This window comes from Bos grunniens, chromosome 5 (assembly GCF_055505025.1).
Source record: "Bos grunniens cultivar Pamir isolate PY7600 chromosome 5, Bosgru_T2T1.0, whole genome shotgun sequence".
NCBI lineage: Eukaryota > Metazoa > Chordata > Mammalia > Artiodactyla > Bovidae > Bos > Bos grunniens.
The window spans coordinates 100,107,657-100,129,565 of record NC_141169.1 but is presented as its reverse complement, the minus strand read 5'-3'; the positions used below and the strand labels follow the sequence as shown (position 1 = coordinate 100,129,565).

Genomic DNA, 21,909 nt, shown 5'->3' with positions numbered 1-21,909 from the left:
AGGAAATGAGTAAAGAGACTTTGCTCATTATTTCATATCTCATAATTTGAGCAATCTGAATGCACTAATTATCTATTCAAATAAATTCAAGTAAATGATTAAGAAAATAAATATAAAATCATTATTCAGTTCAATGAATTTGTTTCATGTTCTGTGATTTACTGATTCCTGAAATTTAAAAAAATTAACAAATTTTGGATTTATCATTTTCTATATACAAAACTTATTCATCTTTTCTCACAGATGTTGAGATACCATAATCCTTTTTAAATCATACGTAGTTGAGTAATTTGTTTGTAATTTAAGTTAGTGAATAATTAAAGTTTGTTCCCTAATATCTATTAAAGGATGAATGTATTAAGACATTGATCACAGTAATTCCTTTAATTATTAAGGCAAGTTAACGTTTTTTCACAAATATAGTGAAACTGCTTAGCACAAACATCAGGAATAATATGTTTTGGCTTGAGGCTTCCACATTTTTCATTTGAATTCTGGAAATCCCTGCATCAGAAAAATATATTTATTTTAGAAAGTCATTCTTTAGCAAAATTTAATTATCACAAATTTAAAACATATAGATGTAATTATTTTGATGGAATGTTTATCTTGTAACAGATATTTACCTGTGGAATTATAAAGTATAATTATGTCTAAAACTAAGGAAAATATTGCCAGTGGTCAATTAGAGATAAGGAAGAAGTAGAAAGGATAGTATAGAATGGGATATATACATGAACTAGATATGTAGTTTGAAAAATTCTTTTGAGACTTCTGAAAATTTGGGAAGTGTTTAAATATAAAAAAATATATTATTTGGTTCATTGTAATTATTTTTTTAATTTTTTTGTTTTTTTAATTTAACTTCATTTTATTTTATTCTTTTTGAATATCTTCCTTTTCTTTTTTATTATTTTTTTAATTTTATTTTATTTAACTTTACAATATTGTATTTGTTTTGCCATATATCAAAATGAATCTGCCACAAGTATACATGTTCATTGTAATTAGAAATAAAAATAGATCTAGTTTCCTATGACTCAGGCTTCCTACTTTTGCATTCTAATCCCCAACGTTAAAAAGGACAGCTTTTTTTTTATTTTATTTTTTAACTTTACAATATTTTATTGGTTTTGCCATATATCGAAATGAATCCGCCACAGGTATACATGTGTTCCCTATCCTGAACCCTCCTCCCTCCTCCCTCCCCATATCATTCTCTGGGTCTAGGACATCTTTTTTTTTTTTTTTTTTTTTTGGTGTTACTTCTAGAAGATCTTGAAGGTCTTTACAGAACTGGACAACCTCAATTTCTTCAGCGGTTGGGGCAGTGGTTGGGGCACAGACATAGAATATTGTGCTTTTGAATGGTTTATCTTGGAAACAAATTGAGATCATTCTGTCATTTTTGAAGTTGCACCCAAGTTCTGCTTTCTGGACTCTTTTGTTGACTATGAGGGCTGCTATATTTCTTGGCCACAGTAGTAGATGTAATGGTCAGCCAAATAAATTCAGGACTTCCCTATAGCTCAGATAGTAAAGAATCTGCCTGCAATGCAGGAGAAATGGGATTGATCCCTGGGCCAGGAATCTCCCCTGGAGAAGGAAGTGGCAACCCACTCCAGTATTCTTACCTGGAGAATTCCATGGAGAGAGGAGCCTGGTGGGCTACAGTACATGGGGTCACAAAGAGTCAGACATGACTAAGCAATTAACATATAACAATTAAATTCACCCATACCTGCCCATTTTAGTTCACTGATTCCTACGATGTTGATATTCAATCTTGACATCTCCTGCTTAACCACGTCCAATTTACCTTGATTCATGGACCTAACATTCTAGATTCCTGTGCAATATTGTTCTATACAACATCAGACTTTACTTTCACCACCAGACACACATTGACAACTGAGCATCGTTTCTGCTTTGACCTAACTGCTGCATTCTTTCTGGAGCTATTAGTAATTTCTCTATGCTTTTCCACAGTAAAATATTGGACACTTTCTGACCTGGGGTTTCATCTTCTGGTGTCATATCTTTTTTGCCTTTTTTAAGGGTTCATGGGATACTCATGGCAACAATACTTGAATAACAGGTAAGTTTGGCCTTGGAGTGCAAAATGAAGCATAGCAAAGGCTAACAGTTTTGTCAAGAGAACATGCTAGACATAGCAGACACCATTTTCCAACAACCCAAGAGAAGACTCTACATATGGACATCACCAGATGGTCCATACTGAATTTAGATTGATTATATTCTCTGCAACTCAAGGAGGAGCTCTACACAGTCAGCAAAAACAAGACCTGGAGTTGACTGTGACTCAGTTTATGAACTCCTTATTGTAAAATTCAGGCTTAAATTGAGAAAGTAGGGGAAACCACTAGGCAATTCAGGTATGACCTAAATCAAATTTCTTATGATTATACAGTCAGATCAGATCAGTCGCTCAGTCGTGTCCAACTCTTTGCAACTCCATGAATCGCAGCACGCCAGGCATCCCTGTCATCACCAACTCCCGGAGTTCACTGAGACTCATGTCCATTGAGTCAGTGATGTCATCCAGCCATCTCATCCTCTTTTGTCCCCTTCTCCTCCTGCCCCCAATCCCTCCCAGCATCAGAGTCTTTTCCAATGAATCAGCTCTTCACTCTTGCCATCTCTTGTTTGACAAACTTTCAATTTGCCTTGATTCATGGACCTGACATTGCTTCTATCACCAGTCACATCCACAGCTAAAGGTGACAAATAAACTCAAGGCATTAGATCTGATATAGTGCCTGAAGAACTATGAATGAAAATCAATAACACTGTACAGGAGGTAGTGACCAAAACTATTCCCAAGAAAAAGAAATGCAACAAGGCAAAGTGGTTGTCTGAGGATGTTTTACAAACATCTGAAGAAACAATACAAGTGAAAGGCAAGAGTGAAATGGAAATATACCCAAATGAATGCAGAGCTCCAAAGAATAGCAAGTAGAGAAAAAAAAAGTCTTCTTAAATGAGCAATGCAAAGAAATGAGGAAAACAATAGAAAGGAAAAGACTAGAGATATCTTCAATAAAAGGTCAATTTTTATTCCAGTCCCAAAGAAGGAAATGCCAAAGAATGTTCAAACTACTGTCTACTGCCTGCTAAGTCACTTCAGTCATATTTGACCCTTTGGGAACCTATGGGCCACAGCCCACCAGGCTCCTCTGTTCATGGATTTCTCCAGGCAAGGATACTGGCCCTCCTCCAGGGTATCTTCCCTAACCAGGGATCAAATTTGTGTCTCTTATGTCTCCTGCTATGGCAGTCAAGTTCTTTACCACTAGTGCCATCTGAGAAGTCCTCAAACTACCATATTATTGCACTTATATCACATGCTGGTAAAGTTATATCCAAAATCCTTCAAGCAAGGTTTTAGCAGTATAAGAACCAAAAACTTCCAGATGTACAAGCTGGGTTTCAAAGAGGCTGAGGAACCAGAAATCAAATTGCCAACATGCGTTGGATAATGGAGAAAGCAAGGGAATTCCTAAAAAGCATCTAGTTCTGCTGCATTAACTACATTAAAGCCTTTGACTGTGTGGATCACAGCTTACCTTAGAAAATTCTTAAAAATATGGGAGTACCAGACCACTTTACCTGACTCTTGAGAAACCTGTGTGTGGGTCAAGAAGCAACAGCTAGAAGTGGACATGGAACAATGAACTGGTTCGGTATTGGGAAAGGAGTATGTCAAGGCTGTATATTGTCACCTTGCTTATTTAGCTTATACACAGAGTACATCATGTGAAATGCCAGGCTGGATGCATCATAAGATGGAATCAAGATTGCCAGGAGAAATATCAATAACCTCAGAAATGCATATGATACCACTCAAATGGCAGAAAGTAAAGAGGATCCAAGGAGCCTCTTGAGGGGGAAAGAACAGAGTGAAAAATCTGGCTTGAAACTCCTTCTTGAAAATACTAAGATCATGGCATCCGGTCCCATCACTTTATGGTAAATAGAAACAGAAAAGTGAAAACAGTGATAGACTTTATTTTCTTGGGCTCAAAATCACTGCAGATTGTGGCTGCAGCCATGTAATTAAAAGATGCTAGCTATGACAAGTAACAGAAGCAGAAGATATTAGGAAGAGGTGGCGAGAATACACAGAAGAACTATACAAAAAAAAGATCTTCATGACCCAGATAATCATGATGGTATGATCACTCACCTAGAGCCAGACATCCTGGAATACAAAGTAAAGTGGGCCTTAGGAAGCATCACTATGAAAAAAGCTAGTGGAGGTGATGGAATTCCAGTTTAGCTATTTCAAATCATTAAAGATGATTTTGTAAAACTGCTGCACTCAATATGTCAGCAAATTTGGAAAACTCAGCAGTGGCCACAGGACTGGAAAAGGTCAGTTTTCATTCCAATCCCAAAGAAAGGCAATGCCAACGAATGCGCAAACTACTGCACAATTGCACTCATCTCACATACTAGTAAAGTAATGCTCAAAATTCTCCAAGTAAGGTCTCAACAGTACCTGAACCATGAAATTCCAGATTGTCAAGCTGGATTTAGAAATGGTAGAGGAACCAGAGATCAAATTGCCAACATCCGTTGGATCATCGAAAAAAAGAAAGAGTTCCAGGAAAACATCTACTTCAGCTTTAGTAACTACACCAAAGCCTTTGACTGTGTGGATCACAATAAACTGTGGAAAATTCTGAAAGAGATGGGAATACCATACCACCTTACCTGCCTCCTGAGAAATCTCTATGCTGGTCAAGAAAAAAAAGAACTGGACATGGAACAATAGATGGGTTCCAAATCAGGAAAGGAGTATGTCAAGGCTGTATATTGTCACCCTGCTTATTTAACTTACATGCAGAGTACATCATTAAAAATGCTGGGCTGGAAGAAGCACAAGCTGGAATCAAGATTGCAGGGAGAAATATCAATAACCTCAGATATGCAGATGACACCCCTCTTATGGCAGGAAGTGAAGAACTAAAGAGCCTGTTGGTGAAAGTGAAGGAGGAGAGTGAAAAAGTTGGCTTAAAAGTCAACATTCAGAAAACTAAGATCATGGCGTCTGGTCCCATCACATCATGGCAAATAGATGGGGAAACAGTGGAAACAGTGACAGACTTTATTTTGGGGGGCTCCAAAATCACTGCAGATGGTGATTGCAACCATGAAATTAAAAGACACTTGCTCCTTGGAAGGAAAGTTATGACCAACCTAGACAGCATATTAAAAAGCAGAGACATTATTTTGGCAACAAAGGTCCATCTAGTCAAAGCTATGGTTTTACCAGCAGTCATGTATGGATATGAGAGTTGGACTATAAAGAAAGCTGAGCACCAAAGAATTGATGCTTTTGAACTGTGGTGTTGGAGAAGATTCTTAAGAGTCCCTTGCAAGGAGATCCAACCAGCCCATCCTAATGAAAATCAGTCCTAAATATTCATTGGAAGGACTGATGCTGAACCTGAAATTTCAATACTTTGGCCACCTGATGGGAAGAGCTGACTCATTTGAAAAGACCGTGATGCTGGGAAAGGTTGAAGGAGGCGGGAGAAGGGGTTGACAGAGGATGAGATGGTTGGATGTCATCACTGACTCAATGGACATGAGTGGGTAAACTTCGGGAGTTGCTGATGGACAGGGAGGCCTGGTGTGCTGCAGTGTATGGGATCGCAGAGTTGGACATGACTGAGAGACTGAATTGAACTGATGACAAGCAAAGCTATGACAAACCTAGACCGTATATTAAAAAACAGAGACTTTGTTTACAAAGGTCCATATAGTCACAGTTACTGGTTTTTCCAGTAGTCATGTTAGCATGTAAGAGTTGTTCCTTAAGGAAGACTGAGCTCTGAAGAATTGATGCTTTCAAATTGTAGTGCTAGAGAAGACTCTTGAGAGTCCTTGGACTCTAAGGCATCCAAACAAGTCAATCTTACAGGAAATTAACCCTGGATATTCATTGGAACCTGGAATGTCAGGTCCATGAATCAAGGCAAATTGGAAGTGGTCAAACAAGAAATGGCAAGAGTGAAAGTCGACATTCCAGGAATCAGCGAACTGAAATGGACTGGAATGGGTGAATTTAACTCAGATGACCATTATATCTACTACTGTGGGCAGGAATCCCTCAAAAGAAATGGAGTGGTCATCATGGTCAACAAAAGAGTCCAAAATGCAGTACTTGGATGCAATCTCAAAAACAACAGAATGATCTCTGTTCATTTCCAAGGCAAACCATTCAATATCACAGTAATCCAAGTCTATGCCCCAACCAGTAACGCTGAAGAAGCTGAAGTTGAATGGCTCTATGCAGACCTACAAGACCTTTTAGAACTAACACCCAAAAAAGATGTCCTTTTCATTATAGGGGACTGGAATGCAAAAGTAGGAAGTCAAGAAACACTTGGAGTAAGAGGCAAATTTGGCCTTGGAATATGGAATAAAGCAGGGCAAAGACTAATAGAGTTTTGCCAAGAAAATGCACTGGTCATAACAAACTCCCTCTTCCAACAACACAAGAGAAGACTCTACACATGGACATCACCAGATGGTCAACATTGAAATCAGATTGATTATATTCTTTGCAGCCAAAGATGGAGAATGACTGCTCTATACAGTCAGCAAAAACAAGACCAGGAGCTGACTGTTGCTCAGACCATGAATTCCTTATTGCCAAATTCAGACTGAAATTGAAGAAAGTAGGGAAAACCACTAGACCATTCAGGTATGACCTAAATCAAATCCCTTATGATTATACAGTGGAAGTGAGAAATAGATTTAAGGGCCTAGATCTGATAGATAGAGTGCCTGATGAACTATGGAATGAGGTTCGTGACATTGTACAGAAGACAGAGATCAAGACCATCCCTATGGAAAAGAAATGCAAAAAAGAAAAATGGCTGTCTGGGGAGGCCTTACAAATAGCTGTGAAGAGAAGAGAAGTGAAAAGCAAAGGAGAAAAGGAAAGATACAAACATCTGAAAGCAGAGTTCCAAAGAATAGCAAGAAGAGATAAGAAAGCCTTCTTCAGCGATCAATGCAAAGAAATAGAGGAAAACAACAGAATGGGAAAGACTAGGGATCTATTCAAGAAAATCAGAGATACCAAAGGAACATTTCATGCAAAGATGGGCTCGATAAAGGACAGAAATGGTATGGACCTAACAGAAGCAGAAGATATTAAGAAGAGGTGGCAAGAATACACAGAAGAACTGTACAAAAAAGATCTTCACAACCCAGATAATCACGATGGTGTGATCACTGACCTAGAGCCAGACATCCTGGAATGTGAAGTCAAGTGGGCCTTAGAAAGCATCACTACGAACAAAGCTAGTGGAGGTGATGGACTTCCAGTTGAGCTATTCCAAATCCTGAAAGATGATGCTGTGAAAGTGCTGCACTCAATATGCCAGCAAATCTGGAAACTCAGCAGTGGCCACAGGACTAGAAAAGGTCAGTTTTCATTCCAATCCTGAAGAAAGGCAATGCCAAAGAATGCTCAAACTACCGCACAATTGCACTCATCTCACATGCTAGTAAAGTAATGCTCAAAATTCTCCAAGCCAGGCTTCAGCAATATGTGAACCGTGAACTTCCTGATGTTCAAGCTGGTTTTAGAAAAGGCAGAGGAACCAGAGATCTAATTGCCTACATCTACTGGATCATGGAAAAAGCAAGAGAGTTCCAGAAAAACATCTATTTATGCTTTATTGACTATGCCAAAGCCTTTGACTGTGTGGATCACAATAAACTGTGGAAAATTCTGAAAGAGATGGGAATACCAGACCACCTGATCTGCCTCTTGAGAAATTTGTATGCAGGTCAGGAAGCAACAGTTAGAACTGGACATGGAACAACAGACTGGTTCCAAATAGGAAAAGGAGTTCGTCAAGGCTGTATATTATCACCCTGTTTACTTAACTTATATGCAGAGTACATCATGAGAAACGCTGGACTGGAAGAAACACAAGCTGGAATCAAGATTGCTGGGAGAAATATCAATAACCTCAGGTATGCAGATGACACCACTCTTATGGCAGAAAATGAAGAGGAACTCAAAAGCCTCTTGATGAAAGTGAAAGTGGAGAGTGAAAAATTTGGCTTAAAGCTCAACATTCAGAAAACGAAGATCATGGCAGTTGGTCCCATCACTTCATGGGAAATAGATGGGGAAACAGTGGAAACAGTGTCAGACTTTATTTTTCTGGGCTCCAAAATCACTGCAGATGGTGACTGCAGCCATGAAATTGAAAGACGCTTACTCCTTGGAAGGAAAGTTATGACCAACCTAGATAACATATTGAAAAGCAGAGACATTACTTTGCCAACAAAGGTTCGTCTAGTCAAGGCAATGGTTTTCCCTTGGTCGTGTATGGATGTGAGAGTTGGACTGTGAAGAAGGCTGAGCGCCGAAGAATTGATGCTTTTGAACTGTGATGCTGGAGAAGACTCTTGAGAGTCCCTTGGACTGCAAGGAGATCCAACCAGTCCATTCTGAAGGAGATCAGCCCTGGGATTTCTTTGGAAGGAATGATGCTGAAGCTGAAACTCCAGTACTTTGGCCACCTCATGCGAAGAGTTGACTCATTGGAAAAGACTCTGATGCTGGGAGGGATTGGGGGCAAGAGGAGAAGGGGACGACAGAGGATGAAATGGCTGGATGGTATCACTGACTCGATGGACGTGAGTCTGGGTGAACTCCGGGAGTTGGTGCCGGACAGGGATGCCTGGCGTGCTGCGATTCATGGGGTCGCAAAGAGTCGGACACGACTGAGTGACTGATCTGATCTGATTCATTGGAAGGACTGATGCTGAAGCTGAAGCACCAATACTTTGGCCACCTGCAGGCCAAACCCACCAACCTGCACACCCACAGCAATTGTAATTAAACCACAACAATAGGACACATGCAGCCCATACAGGAGATACCCCAGGGCACCTGGTTCCAGTGACCAGAGTGGATTGTGCCACTGGGCCCCATATAACATAGTCAGATTCATAGATTCTGCGGAAAAACTGGTGGTTGCAGAGAGAAGAGAAGTGAGAAGCTGGGAAAAATAGATGAAGGGGGTTAAAAGTTACAAACTTCTAATTATAAAATGAGTAAGTTACTGGGAATATAATATATAGTCAATAATATTGCAATAAATTTCTGTGGTGACAGAGGGTTACTAGTCTTTTCGGGGGGCAGGGGGACTCATCTTATTGTAATGATCAATTTATGTTGTAACTAAGCATCAGATCACTATGTCGTATACCTGAAGCTAATAATATAATATAGTATGTCATCTATTCTTCAGTGAAAAGAAAGAAAGAAAATGTGAGTTTACTTTTTTCCCCCACTGAGCCTAATGCCTTCCACATGAAACAAAGCATTAAAAATCTGTGAAACTGAGCAATGAGATTAAGGAACATGGATTTTGCATTTTAGGGCAAGGCTACAATATATAGAAGAAAATGTATTTTAATTTTGCTCCAACTGTCCATGAATCTCAGTTAAAGTATTAATATCAAGTAACAAAATTAGCAGTGAAAAGTCACCAGCCTTTCACATTTTGCTTATTGAAGTAGTCCTTCTTTTTAATGTACCCCATGAACCTACCCTCTTCATTGACTTAATCATATTTTTAACCACTTTTCTCAGTAATGTTTTTTTAATATAAATTTATTTATTTTAATTGGAGGTTAATTGCTTTACAATATTATATTGGTCAGTAATGTTTTTGAGTTCTATAATCTTAAACATTTGGATGTCCAAGGGCCCAGACCTTAGATTTCCTGATGTTCACTTCCAGCCTCATAGTATTAATACCATCTCTGCACTGAGGCATGAATAGACCTCTCATCTGAACTTGATAATAGTGTACCAAAATGTTCATGTGACATCCTGCAGGTAATTAAATGTTTAATATATTTATCCACCATATATCTAAAACTGAATTCCAGATATGCCCCATCAAAATTACTGGCAATTATTCTTATAGTTTCTAACAAAGAAGCTTGAACTCTCTTCTTTTTACCTCCATCACAGGAAGGTACTTATATAGCACCTTTATGACAAAATGTATTGGGCTGCATATCACATCATAGCATTTACAATCCTCTAATATGCTATATAAATTACTTGGTATTTTTTGGTTTGTTATCATTCATTCCTACTGCCAAAGAATGAGGGTAGATATAATGCTTTTTGGATGTGATTATCTGGGGCCTGAGATGTGCACTTGGTTGCTGGTCTGAGAAGTGAGATGACTGGAATTAAAGATGTTCCCTAAATTCCCAAGGACCATTTCCTGTTTTTGACCTGTAATTTATGAATCAGGTACTGAGAATGAAAGGGAGTGGGGAGACTATGAAATAAAATCTTACAGACTCTTAGAAACAGTTGTGCCATCCAGCCACTTCCAGGGATGACGATCCCCTTTTTTCTCTAACCCAATCCAATGATTGTATTTTATTTTTGATTGAATGAAGACCTGTGGGAAAATTAGAATTATTTTTCTAGCATTATTCACAATATCAATAATACAGTTTACTACAGGGAACTCTCATAAGATGCTGGACACATTTGTTTTCAAATACCCCTATGACAAATAGAGTAGGCACTAATTTCTCCATTGTGAAGAAAAGAAATGAAAGTGGAAAGGCCTCATGAATGAATCACTCTATTCCTCGTGTCTGGATGAAATATATAAAAGGACGAACATGATGGACTTTAAAAAAATTTTTTAAAGTCCATGTAAAATAGATTACATAGGTAAACATGACTGCTCTAAACCTAGTACTTCTCTTCATCATAAGATACTTTAAAGAATACAAAAAGACAAGTCTGAAATCTGCAGATTTTTGTAGTGATTTAGTTTGATGAACAAATAAAATATCCCTAAAAATCAATAAGAAAGCAAAGTTATTCAATAAGAAAAATAAGCAAAATTAAGAACAAGAACCTATATTTCAAATAAATAAAACAGAGGCACTATAAACATGGAGCTATAACATGCTCACTAGATATCAGGGAGATGCAAATCAAAAGTACAAAGATTCAATGAAGCTCTAAGTCCAGAAACTTCAATGGCAGGAATAAAACTGAAGAGAACAGAACTGGATATTACAAGAAAAAAAATGGATTAAAACAAACTCTCAGGGGTAAAATAAAACTCATATCACTTGGGAACTGATTACAACTGAGGTTCACATTGATCAAGGAACTTGTAATCTGTATCTGGATATTTGTATTTCTTTGGCTTCATATCCCACTACTTAGTAAAGACTGATTCATTCATACTATTATTATGATAATATAACTTTCATAAATAAGAAAACATAGGGCTGTAACCTGTACTTCATGAGACACTAATAGAAATAACATTTCCAGGACTAAATATTAAGAATTAAATTAAATGCCTGAATTGAATCAGTAGAAGGAAATCTACATAATCTGTTAGATAAGCTTTATATTCTCAAATCTTATAAGTGATGGCAAATGTAATCTAGATTTTCTCTTCCAGGAAAAAGAAGCTTCCTCTGTCACTCAGGATTATAAGTAAGGTAAAAATTCATTTTTGAAGAATCATTCCAGCTAGTTTCATTCACTTTTATTTTCATTCTATATTTCCTATGATCATGAAAATAAAAAACTCATCCTTCTCTACAAATGTGTTCCTTCCCAAACACTGATGGTGGAAGAATAGCACTCAATACAATGAGATGTCTCTTTTAAACTGTTTGTATCATTGAAGGCATTTTTTCATTTGCCCTGAATTAGCCCCTAGCGGCTGAATACTGAGCAATCTGATGTACACTAAAATGTGAAGAGGCAACACATATAATCGAAAGACTGAAAATCATCCCATGGCACCCACATCCACAGGAAAGCTATTTCTCTAGGTTTAACAAATAATTCTTCCAAGTCTTTGTTACACCTGTGTCCCCTGCCCTGCAGGTAAGTCTGCACCCGTATGGACCAGTGCTTCAAATCAAACTGATGAAATAACAGATAACATTGGAGGAAAAGCCTATACAATTATCCTAACTTAAGACATATGAACTTCTAAAGCACTTATTCTGATGCAGTAAACATACCTGCTCCTCTTGGTCATCAATCTTAATGAGACTAGCGCCCAAGTTTTGGCATGACTTCTTACTCTCCATCCAATTTTCCTCTGTTTTTGAAAAATAGTAACAGTCTTTTCCACAGCAGGACCAGCTTCCTTGACATGTACCATAGTCTTTAACTTGAAAATAAAAACCACCATCATCCACAACCTCAAGACCATTTAGAGACCTGCACTTTTCTGTATTTCACTGCTTACTTCAAACTGAATGAACTTTCCTGCATCCCCAGTTATGTTAGCAATAGTTCTCCTGCCAAAGTCTGTAGGTAAGAATACTGTTGAGCCAGAGACTGTCTCTGACAGACCCAAGGCCATTGTTAAGATTGATAAATCTTGACTTCTTGAATACAAATAGACTACAGAAAAATGGAGCAGTTCTCCCTGAAGGAAGAAATCCATCGGTGTAAGTATATAGAAATAGTATTAATTCCAGGCTTCTCTGTGGCTCAGATGATAAAGAATTTGCCCACAATGCAGGAAACCCAGGTTCAGTCCCTGGGTCAGGAAGACCCCTGGACAAAGGAATGGCTACCCAACCCAGTATTCTTGCTGGGAGAAACCCATGGACAGAGGAGTCTGGTGGAGCCCAGGAGTCACATAGACTCTGACAACGACTGAGAGACTGAGCATGACATAACCATTAATTCCAAGGAATCTATATAGGTAAAAATTCATCCACAAGCACAAAATAATCAAAACAATATAAAGGGCTAATAGGAGCTTCTTTGGAAAGTCTGTGTTCAATTAACTATAATTGATAAAATTGATTTGATAAGAAAGAATGAGCATAATTAAAGGTCCTAACAAAGTTGAGTGTAAAGTTTTACAGTACTGAAAAGGCCTTTGAATTATGGTGCTGGAGAAGACTCTTGAGAGTCCCTTGGGCAGCAAGGAGATCAAACCAGTCAATCCTAAAGGAAATCAACCCTGAATAATCATTGAAAGGACTGATGCTGAAGCTGAAGCTTCAATACTTTGGCCACCTGATGGAAAGAGATGACTCATTGGAAAAGACCCTGATGCTGGGAAAGATTGATGGCAAAATGAGAGGAGGGTGGCAAAGGATGATATGGTTAGATAGCAACACCAACTCAATGGACATGAATTTGAGCATGCTCCAGAAATGGTGAAAGACAGGGAAGCCTGGTGTGCTGCAGTACATAGGGTCACAAAGAGTAGGACAGGACTTAGCGAGTGAATAACATCACTGAAATGGTACAGTTCAGTTCAGTCACTCAGTCGTGTCCGACTTTTTGCGACCCCATGAATCGCAGCACGCCAGGCCTCCCTGTCCATCACCAACTCCTGGAGCTCACTCAAACTCATGTCTATTGAGTCGGTGATGCCATCTAGCCATCTCATCCTCTGTCGTCCCCTTTTCCTCCTGCCCCCAATCCCTCCCAGCATCAGAGTCTTTTCCAATGAGTCAACTCTTCGCATGAGGTGGCCAAAGTACTGGAGTTTTAGCTTCAGCATCATTCCTTCCAAAGAAATCCCAGGGCTGGTCTCCTTCAGAATGGACTGGTTGGATCTCCTTGCAGTCCAAAGGACTCTCAAAAGTCTTCTCCAACACCACAGGTCAAAAGCATCAATTCTTTGGCGCTCAGCTTTCTTCACAGTCCAACTCTCACATCCATACGTGACCATTGGAAAAAGCATAGCCTTGACTAGACGGACCTTTGTTGGCAAAATAATGTCTCTGCTTTTCAATATGCTATCTAGGTTGGTCATAACTTTTCTTCCAAGGAGTAGGGGATAATTCCATGAAAAAAATCTGTCAGCTAACAGACTCAATATTTAGTACTTACCTGTGCCAAGTGGTAAAACCGAGTGATCCTCAGCTCCTGGTACAGAAACATTCCTTTCTCTTGTGTCTTTCGTATCTTGTGTATTGCACTTAGAATTTGTCTGAGAATCTTCAATCCATATTGTAAAATTAAGATAATCAATGGTTTTAATAGATCATTTTATTACAATAATTTAATTCTGAATTACAAAATAAACAATATTGACTAAATGAAAGTATGATCAGAGAAAATGTAACATTAAAATATTTTAAAGTGTCAGAACATAAAATTTATTTTTATATATAGCTATAAATTATAATACTCACCTTAAGTATGTAAAACAGTAATCAACATTTATAAAACAGAGAATATAAACTGAAATAAAGGGCTTTTATGTCATATACTCTTCAAATAAAGATTTTGAAATTCGTGAAATCTAGTATTCACTATTTGATTTAGCATTTAATATTTTCATTTAAGGGTAACCTAAGGGATTTGGCTTTTTTTAGCACAAGTTTATAATGGATTCATTGAACACCTATGAGAAAAGAACTCAAAGGGCGACTTATAATATGAAAAAAGAGAGTTAAAAAACTCTGAGAGAAATAGCCATCTTTTCCAAAAATTCGTGCATAAAAAATGTAAAAGCAAGTGTAGGAACATTTTTCAAAACACTGGAGAATTTGTTACAAAATTGAGAATCGTTGTTTCAAACTGTGCTAACACTCATCACCATTCAGCCAAATGCAATGTCTACTTGTAAAAAAGCTCTAGAAACATTAATTGCACAGTCTCTTAATGTTCTTGGTTACAATAAATATCACTGTTGCTCTGATTCATTAATCCATTCCAATGTTTATATTTTGGACCTTAATTTAAAAGGCACACCAATACTTCTAGTTTCTAAATACTGCCATTTCTTGTGATTAGTAGACACCCACCTCCCTTTCCTTTTTGTCTGTCTAAGGCCACACAGGAAGCAACAGTTAGAACTGGACATGGAACAACAGACTGGTTCCAAATAGGAAAAGGAGTATGTCAAGGCTGTATATTGTCACCCTGCTTATTTAACTTATATGCAGAGTACATCATGAGAAACGCTGGGCTGGAGGAAGCAAAGCTGGAATCAAGATTGCCGAGAGAAATATCAATAACCTCAGATACGCAGATGACACCAGCCTTATGGCAGAAAGTGAAGAAGAACTAAAGAGCGTCTTGATGAAAGTGAAAGAGGAGAGTGAAAAAGTTGGCTTAAAGCTCAACATTTAGAAAACTAAGGTCATGGCATCCAGTCCCATCACTTCATGGCAGGTAGATGGGGAAACAGTGGAAACAGTATCAGACTTTATTTTTCTGGGTTCCAAAATCACTGCAGATGGTGATTGCAGCCATGAAATTAAAAGACACTCCTTGGAAGGAAAGTTATGACCAACCTAGACAGCATATTTAAAAGCAGAGACACTACTTTGTCAACAAAGGTCCATCTAGTCAGGCAATGGTTTTTCCAGTGGTCATGTATGGATGTGAGAGTTGGACTATAAAAAAGGTTGAGCACCGAAGAATTGATGCTTTTGAACTATGGTGTTGGAGAAGACTGTTGAGAGTCCCTTGCACTGCAAGGAGAACCAACTAGTCCATCCTAAAGGAGATCAGTCCTGGGTGTTCATTGGAAGGACTGATGTTGAAGCTGAAACTCCAGTACTTTGGCCACCTGATGTGAAGAGCTGACTCATTGGAAAAGACCCTGATGCTGGGAAAGATTGAGGGCAGGAGAAGGGGATGATGGAGGATAAGATGGTTGGATGGCATCGCCAACTCAATGGACATGGGTTTGGGTGGACTCCTGGAGTTGGTGATGGACAGGGAGGCCTGGTGAGCTGCGGTTCATGGGGTGGCAAAGAGTCGGACACGACTGAGCGACTGAACTGAATTGAAGGCCACACAGTAGAGAACTGATTTGGGCAAGACTTCCAACAATTTGAAGAATAGTCTTTAGGCACATCTTAAAATAGCCAACTCTGATAGACATGTATCACTCATCTCATCACATTGCCTGCCCACAAACTTCTGAAAGTCCAATGACAAAAAGGTCACAGAACTGTTCAGATACAGATTAGTGCTGATCGACATTTACAATTCTCATCATCATTATGCTCTTCAATACTACACAATGTGTTTATTGAGTCACATTCTTTTCCTAATTCAATAGCTATTCAGTCTTTTCCTAAATTATCTATGACCCCTCCTGACTCTCTCTCAAAAGATGGCTTCATCTGCTATCAATACTTCACATAGAAACAATAGCCATCAAGCCTAAGTTCCCCTTACCTTCTTGCTTCCCTTTTTATAAACACACAGGTATCCATCAATCTATTGCAGAAAAAATTTGTGCTTCCCACTGAAAAAGTCTGAAATTCTTACCCCTAGTCTGTGTCAACTAAAAAATATATATATTCACAACTTAAAAGTTGAGAGTTATGTTTTATTCAGTGGGAGTTTTTCGGACTTCAAACCCTGGGAAGGAAGCACTTCAAGTAACTCTGAAAGAACAATCTGAAGAGGTGAGGGTGGGAGGGAGAGATAGGTTATATAGGAGTTTGGCAATAAAAGGCAGGTAGTCTAAATTTCAAAAGATTATTGTTATCTAAACAATAAAAGAAACTAGATATTTCAAATTAAGATCCAGTGTTTTTCTTTGTACAGGAATATACAAGAGTCTGGGCTCACAGAAATCACTCCTTTGATATGCATCTCAGCTATCTGGGGCCAGTATGCTGTGTTTTCATATACTAAGTGTCCTTGGGGCTCATTGTATGGAGTGGCTTCAGTCTGATGGCTGCTAAATCACAGGTATTCTTTTGCTTCCCTCTGGGCTTACCAGCCTACCACCCCTGATGCCTACAATCACTGATGATTGTGACATCCTTTGTTTACTGACATGGCAGGCAACATTTCATTTCTCATCTGGATATAATCCCCTATCTGATCTTTCCAGTCTACCTTGACTGGACTTTCCAGAATCCAGATCTGCTCATGTAATATGAGTTATGTTTTTCCTTAATGTAAAATACTTCAATTGTTTCCTTTGATTTTAAGGCAAATTTAAAATTTCTTAACATGGTACAAGGGCTTCCCAGGTGGTTCAGTGGGTAAAGAATCCCCCTGCAATGCAGGAGATATAAGAGATGTGGGTTCGATTTCTGGGTCAGAAAGATCCCCTGGAGGGTGGTATGGCAACCCACTCAAGTATTCTTGCCTGGAGAATCCCATGGACAAAGGATCCTGGCAGGTTACAGTCAATAGGGTCACAGAGTCTGACATAACTAAAGCGATTTAGCATGCATGCACACAACATGGTACAAAAGATTTCCATGAAGTTACATACCTAGCCAAACTTCCTTCTAGCCACTTTTTTTTTTTTTTTGGTCCAAAACCTGAATGTTTCCAGCATGTACATCTGTCCCTTTTTCATATTATTCTTTACCTGAATGAGCCTTCTCTATCCTGAGCCTCCTAATTATTTCTTACCTTCCCTTTTTATCAATTATTAAATCCTACAGGAGAGCTTTCTTGACCTCAGCATGCTATACACCATTCATCTGATATCTTCATGCCATCATCCTTTATACTAATAATATTTTATTTTAAATACTGGTTCATTTTTTAAAAAATATTTTCCTTTAAACTGAGCTCATTGAAAAATGACTTTTCCTTTAATTTTTGTATCTTTGATGCCATACATAGTTCCTGATCCTAAGAGATCCTCAAAATTGTTTGTTGAATGAGTGAAACAAAGAATTAATAATCATGAGGAAAAGATATTGGAAACAAGCATTGTATAAGAATTTTTGAAAATTTATATGAACTATGTAAAATTTATAACATTTAATCATATAGAAAATAAATCATTTATTTTCCTTTGCAATTTAAACATTATTATCTTTAAGTATATAACAATATGCTTAATGTATATAATAATGAATGTAATATTCAAATAAATATTTTCCCAACTCTTTGGTCATATGGAAAACCTCATCCTACTTGAAAAATAATTTCCACTGTGTATGTAAACAGCATTATATAATCAGCAAGATTTTTGTGCTATTACACTTATCACACTATTCTGTGTGGCATAAACACTCAGTGACAGCAAAATAATAAAATCATCATCATCAATATTATTATCAACACCATCCATGATCATTAATGATTTCTATACAACTTTATATCAACAGAAGTTCATTAGTTATAGCATCTCATTTTTCATCCTGACTCTTTTCACTCATAAGAAATGTGTATATATGGTACTCACACATATATCCTAAGACTGTGATTGCCAGTAGGAGAAACAAGCATACAATTCCCAGGATTATTGCAATGATATGCCATGGAGATTCTGTACAAAATCAAAAAGCAATATATATATATATATATATATAAATAAATAAATATATTAAGCATCAAGAATTTAAAAAAAAACACAGAATTAGAACAAAATGGAAATTTGTTCTGGAGTTTAAAATTAATATCTATAATTACTGTGACCACAAATCTCATTACTATTATATTTTTATATCCCTCAGTATATAAGCACTGGAAAAAACTGTTCAGAGTCCCTAGGAATGCAAGGAGATCAAATCTACCAATCCTAAAGGAAATCAACCCTGAATATTCATTGGAAGGAATGATTCTGAAGCTGAAACTCCAATACTTTGGCCACCTGATGAGAAGAACTGACTCATTAGGAAAGACCCTGATGCTGGGAAAGATTGAAGGTGGGAGAAGGGGACAACAGAGGATGAGATGGTCACATGGCATCACCAACTCAGTGGACATGAGCAAACTCAAGGAGATAGTGAAGGACAGGGAAGCCTGGCATGCTGCAGCCCATGGAGTCACAAAGAATCAGACATGACTGAGTGACTGAAAAGCAACATATAAGGGTTTCCCTGGTGGCTCAGTGGTAAAGAATCTACCTGCAATGCAGGAGCTGCAGGAGATGCAGTTTCAATCCCTGGGTGGGAAAGATCGCCTGGAGGAGGGCATGGCAACCCACTTCAGAATTCTTGCTTGGAGAATCCCATGGACAGAGAAGCCCGGCAGGCAACAGTTCATAGTATCTCAACGAGTCAGACATGACTGAAGCAACTTAGCACGTATGCACACCTCAGTATATAAAGAACTAGGCATGTAATATCAAATATGTGTGGACACAATTATGATTTCTTTTTTTCTTACTTAACATCATAATATTTTCAGAAAACAAGAAAACAAATGAAAAAGAAACTTTACCTTTCCTTTTATGACTCTGAAATCTTTTGTCCTTCTTTTTCTTTGAATACAGGATTTTTGGCTCCATGTATATCACTTTCTCCTGGCTCATTTCTGAGGTCTGAAGGCAAAGAACACAGCAAGAATCCTTTGCAGCATTGAATAAGGCATTTTAATAGCATTGAAAAATAGCAACATTTATCATGAAATAATAGAAAGAGCTAAATGAATGATCAGCATGCTAATCTGAAATAAGTGATGCCAAATAACTATTGATCTCAAAATATCAGAAAAAAAATACTTTTAAAATTTCTCTTTGTGATTACTTACAACAGTCTCTACATGATTCATTAACAAGCCATTACAGTTCATGGGTATGTTATGTTAAGCTTTTACTGTTTTTAAAATAAACGAATTCATTGCAACAATTTGGGAAATGGTATATTTCATTCTCACATAAATATCTAGAATTAGAGCTTCTCTTGCAAATTTGTATTTGGTCACTTAGTGCCTGTATCATGCCCAAATGGCAACCATAGTCTGAAACTGAATAAAGTAATCCCTCTTTAGGACAGACACACACACTCAAATTTGACAATCTTCTCAGTTTGAGAAAAAGGCAGAAATTGTGGGATTCAAGAAAAGGCATTTTAGGAAGTAACATCAAATAACTGAGGCATAATTTGTAATTCTAACACCACAGTTCAAAAGCATCAATTCTTCAGCACTCAGCTTTCTTTATGGTCCAACTCTCACATCCATACACGACTATTGGAAAAACTGTAGCTTTGACTAGAAGGACCTTTTTCAGCAATGTCTCTGCTTTTTAATATGCTGTCTAGGAGCAAGCATCTTTTAATTTCAGGGCTGCAGTGATTTTGGAAAAGAAAGTCTGTCACTATTTCCATTGTTTCCCCATCTACTTGCCATGAAGTGATGGGACCAGAGGCCATGACCTTCATTTTTTGAATATTGAGTTTTAAACCAGCTTTTTCACTCTCCTTTTTCACCTTCATCAAGAGGCTCTTTAGTTCCTCTTTTCTTTCGGCCATAAGGATGCTGTCATCTGCATATCTGAGGTGACTGAGATTTCTCCCCAAAGTCTTGATTCCACTTGTGCTTCACCCAGCCCGGCATTTCGCATGGTGTATTCTGCATAGAAGTTAAATAAGTAGGGTAACAATATACAGCCTTGACCTACTCCTTTCCCAATTTGGAATCAGTCGATTGTTCCATATCCGGTTCTAACTGTTGCTTCTTGACCTGTGTACAGGTTTCTCAGGAGGCAGGTAAGGTGATCTGGTATTCCCATCTCTTTAATATTCTTCCACAGTTTGTTGTAAACAAAAGTATTTAGTTCAAATGAATAAATATATATAAGTACAAATTAAAGTATATATTTTATATGTAATATATATTTAGTTCAAATATGTGTGTTATATCAATGGCTTCTAAAATTACAAAAATATGATCCTTTGCCTATAATTAGTTTATATAAACACTTCCACAAAAAATACATAATGATGTCTCTTCCCTAGAAATATAAATAAATAATGACTATTTAAGAGGAAAAACATTTTTCAAAAAATAATAATCTTCAAAAAATTTTCAAAATAAATTTTGAAAATAATTTTTCAAAAAATAATGTTTTTGGTAACTCGATAGAAAGAACCAGATAACTGGTCTTCCTAAATAGATTTTATTCTTGTTTCTTAAAATATTAATATCATAGTATTTCACCTTTTAATTTCTTTATAATTTGAGGAAACTTGATTTGAACAATCATCAAATGATAATAAGATGTATGAATATACTACCAACCATTTTGCAATAAATATTCTTTCTACCACAGTGACAAATTACAAAGTAAATACTTTTTCAAGGACATATTTTCCTAGCTCACTGATTTTTATTTAGTTACTTTATAATTCAATAACTGTCTACCCAAATAACAAGAAAATACATTTGTTATATAAACCTGGGTATATTTTAATGGAAAAATAATCATATTATCCAAACACTTGAACTTTTTCCATTACATTTAACTTTAAGACAAGGGAGTTCAAGCTTTGCATAATTAGTTGCTAACCAGTTGGCTGCCACCCCTAGAGGTGAGAGGAAAAAAAAAAAACCCATAAATGTATATTACCTTAAAAAGAGTTAAATATTTCCCAAAACATTTGAGTATATTTAAAACTCATATTCGGCATATTAAATATTTTGACCCATAGGGTCAAACAGGGTTAACATTAGATATTAATTAACACGGACCCCAAAGTGAATTCTTTCTTGCAATGATACAAAATCCTTGTAACTTTCTACATGGTCTCCCACTAGCAAATTCTCCTTTACCTGCTTTATCCTTCTTTGTTCAACAGCGTGACCCACAGTGCCTGATGGTACCTGTGTTTATGCCTTGAGATTTCACCAACAGGAGGAAAAGCTTGGTCAGGAACACAGCTAGGATGAGCTCACTCTGCTGGCCTTTCACTTCTGCTTTGAGACTAGGAGGTCCTTGTTGAAATGTATGACTGGCCTTAGAGAGACAATGTCAGAGAAAAAGATAGCCAATGATCAAACGGCCTTCAATATTCCCACACAGAAAGTTTCCACTGGTGTCAGTATCTCATTTACTCCACACTCTGTCAGACAAGAGTCACAAAGAACTAAAGCCCCAAATTGTGAGGACATCTGTAGATCAGTTCAAATCTGAACTTTAGCAGTTA

General features: G+C 37.4%; 1 protein-coding gene across 1 annotated transcript; it reads right to left on the bottom strand.

The window, feature by feature from the left end:
- Window positions 1-365: 365 nt before the first annotated feature.
- Window positions 366-21,759, bottom strand: LOC147372711 (C-type lectin domain family 7 member A-like). Its single transcript, XM_086404108.1, has 7 exons — window positions 21,536-21,759; window positions 19,205-19,304; window positions 18,225-18,308; window positions 13,934-14,041; window positions 12,094-12,245; window positions 10,381-10,487; window positions 366-504 (listed from the first exon to the last, which is right to left on the bottom strand). Exons 2-7 carry the CDS (start codon window positions 19,293-19,295, stop codon window positions 384-386), a joined length of 663 nt encoding a protein of 220 aa, XP_086260234.1. The 5' UTR covers window positions 19,296-19,304; window positions 21,536-21,759; the 3' UTR covers window positions 366-383.
- Between the last annotated feature and the right edge of the window lie 150 nt (window positions 21,760-21,909).

What these genes read in the sequence shown, in the direction of transcription:
- LOC147372711 (XM_086404108.1), bottom strand. Translation starts at nt 19,295, where the DNA reads ATGAGCCAGGAGAAAGTGATATACATGGAGCCAAAAATCCTGTATTCA. An exon ending in TCAGAGTCATAAAAGGAAAG is followed by an intron (nt 18,309 to 19,204) that starts GTAAAGTTTCTT and finishes GATTTTGTACAG; the next exon opens with AATCTCCATGGCATATCATT. An exon ending in GGTTTTACCACTTGGCACAG is followed by an intron (nt 12,246 to 13,933) that starts GTAAGTACTAAA and finishes TTTATTTTCAAG; the next exon opens with TTAAAGACTATGGTACATGT.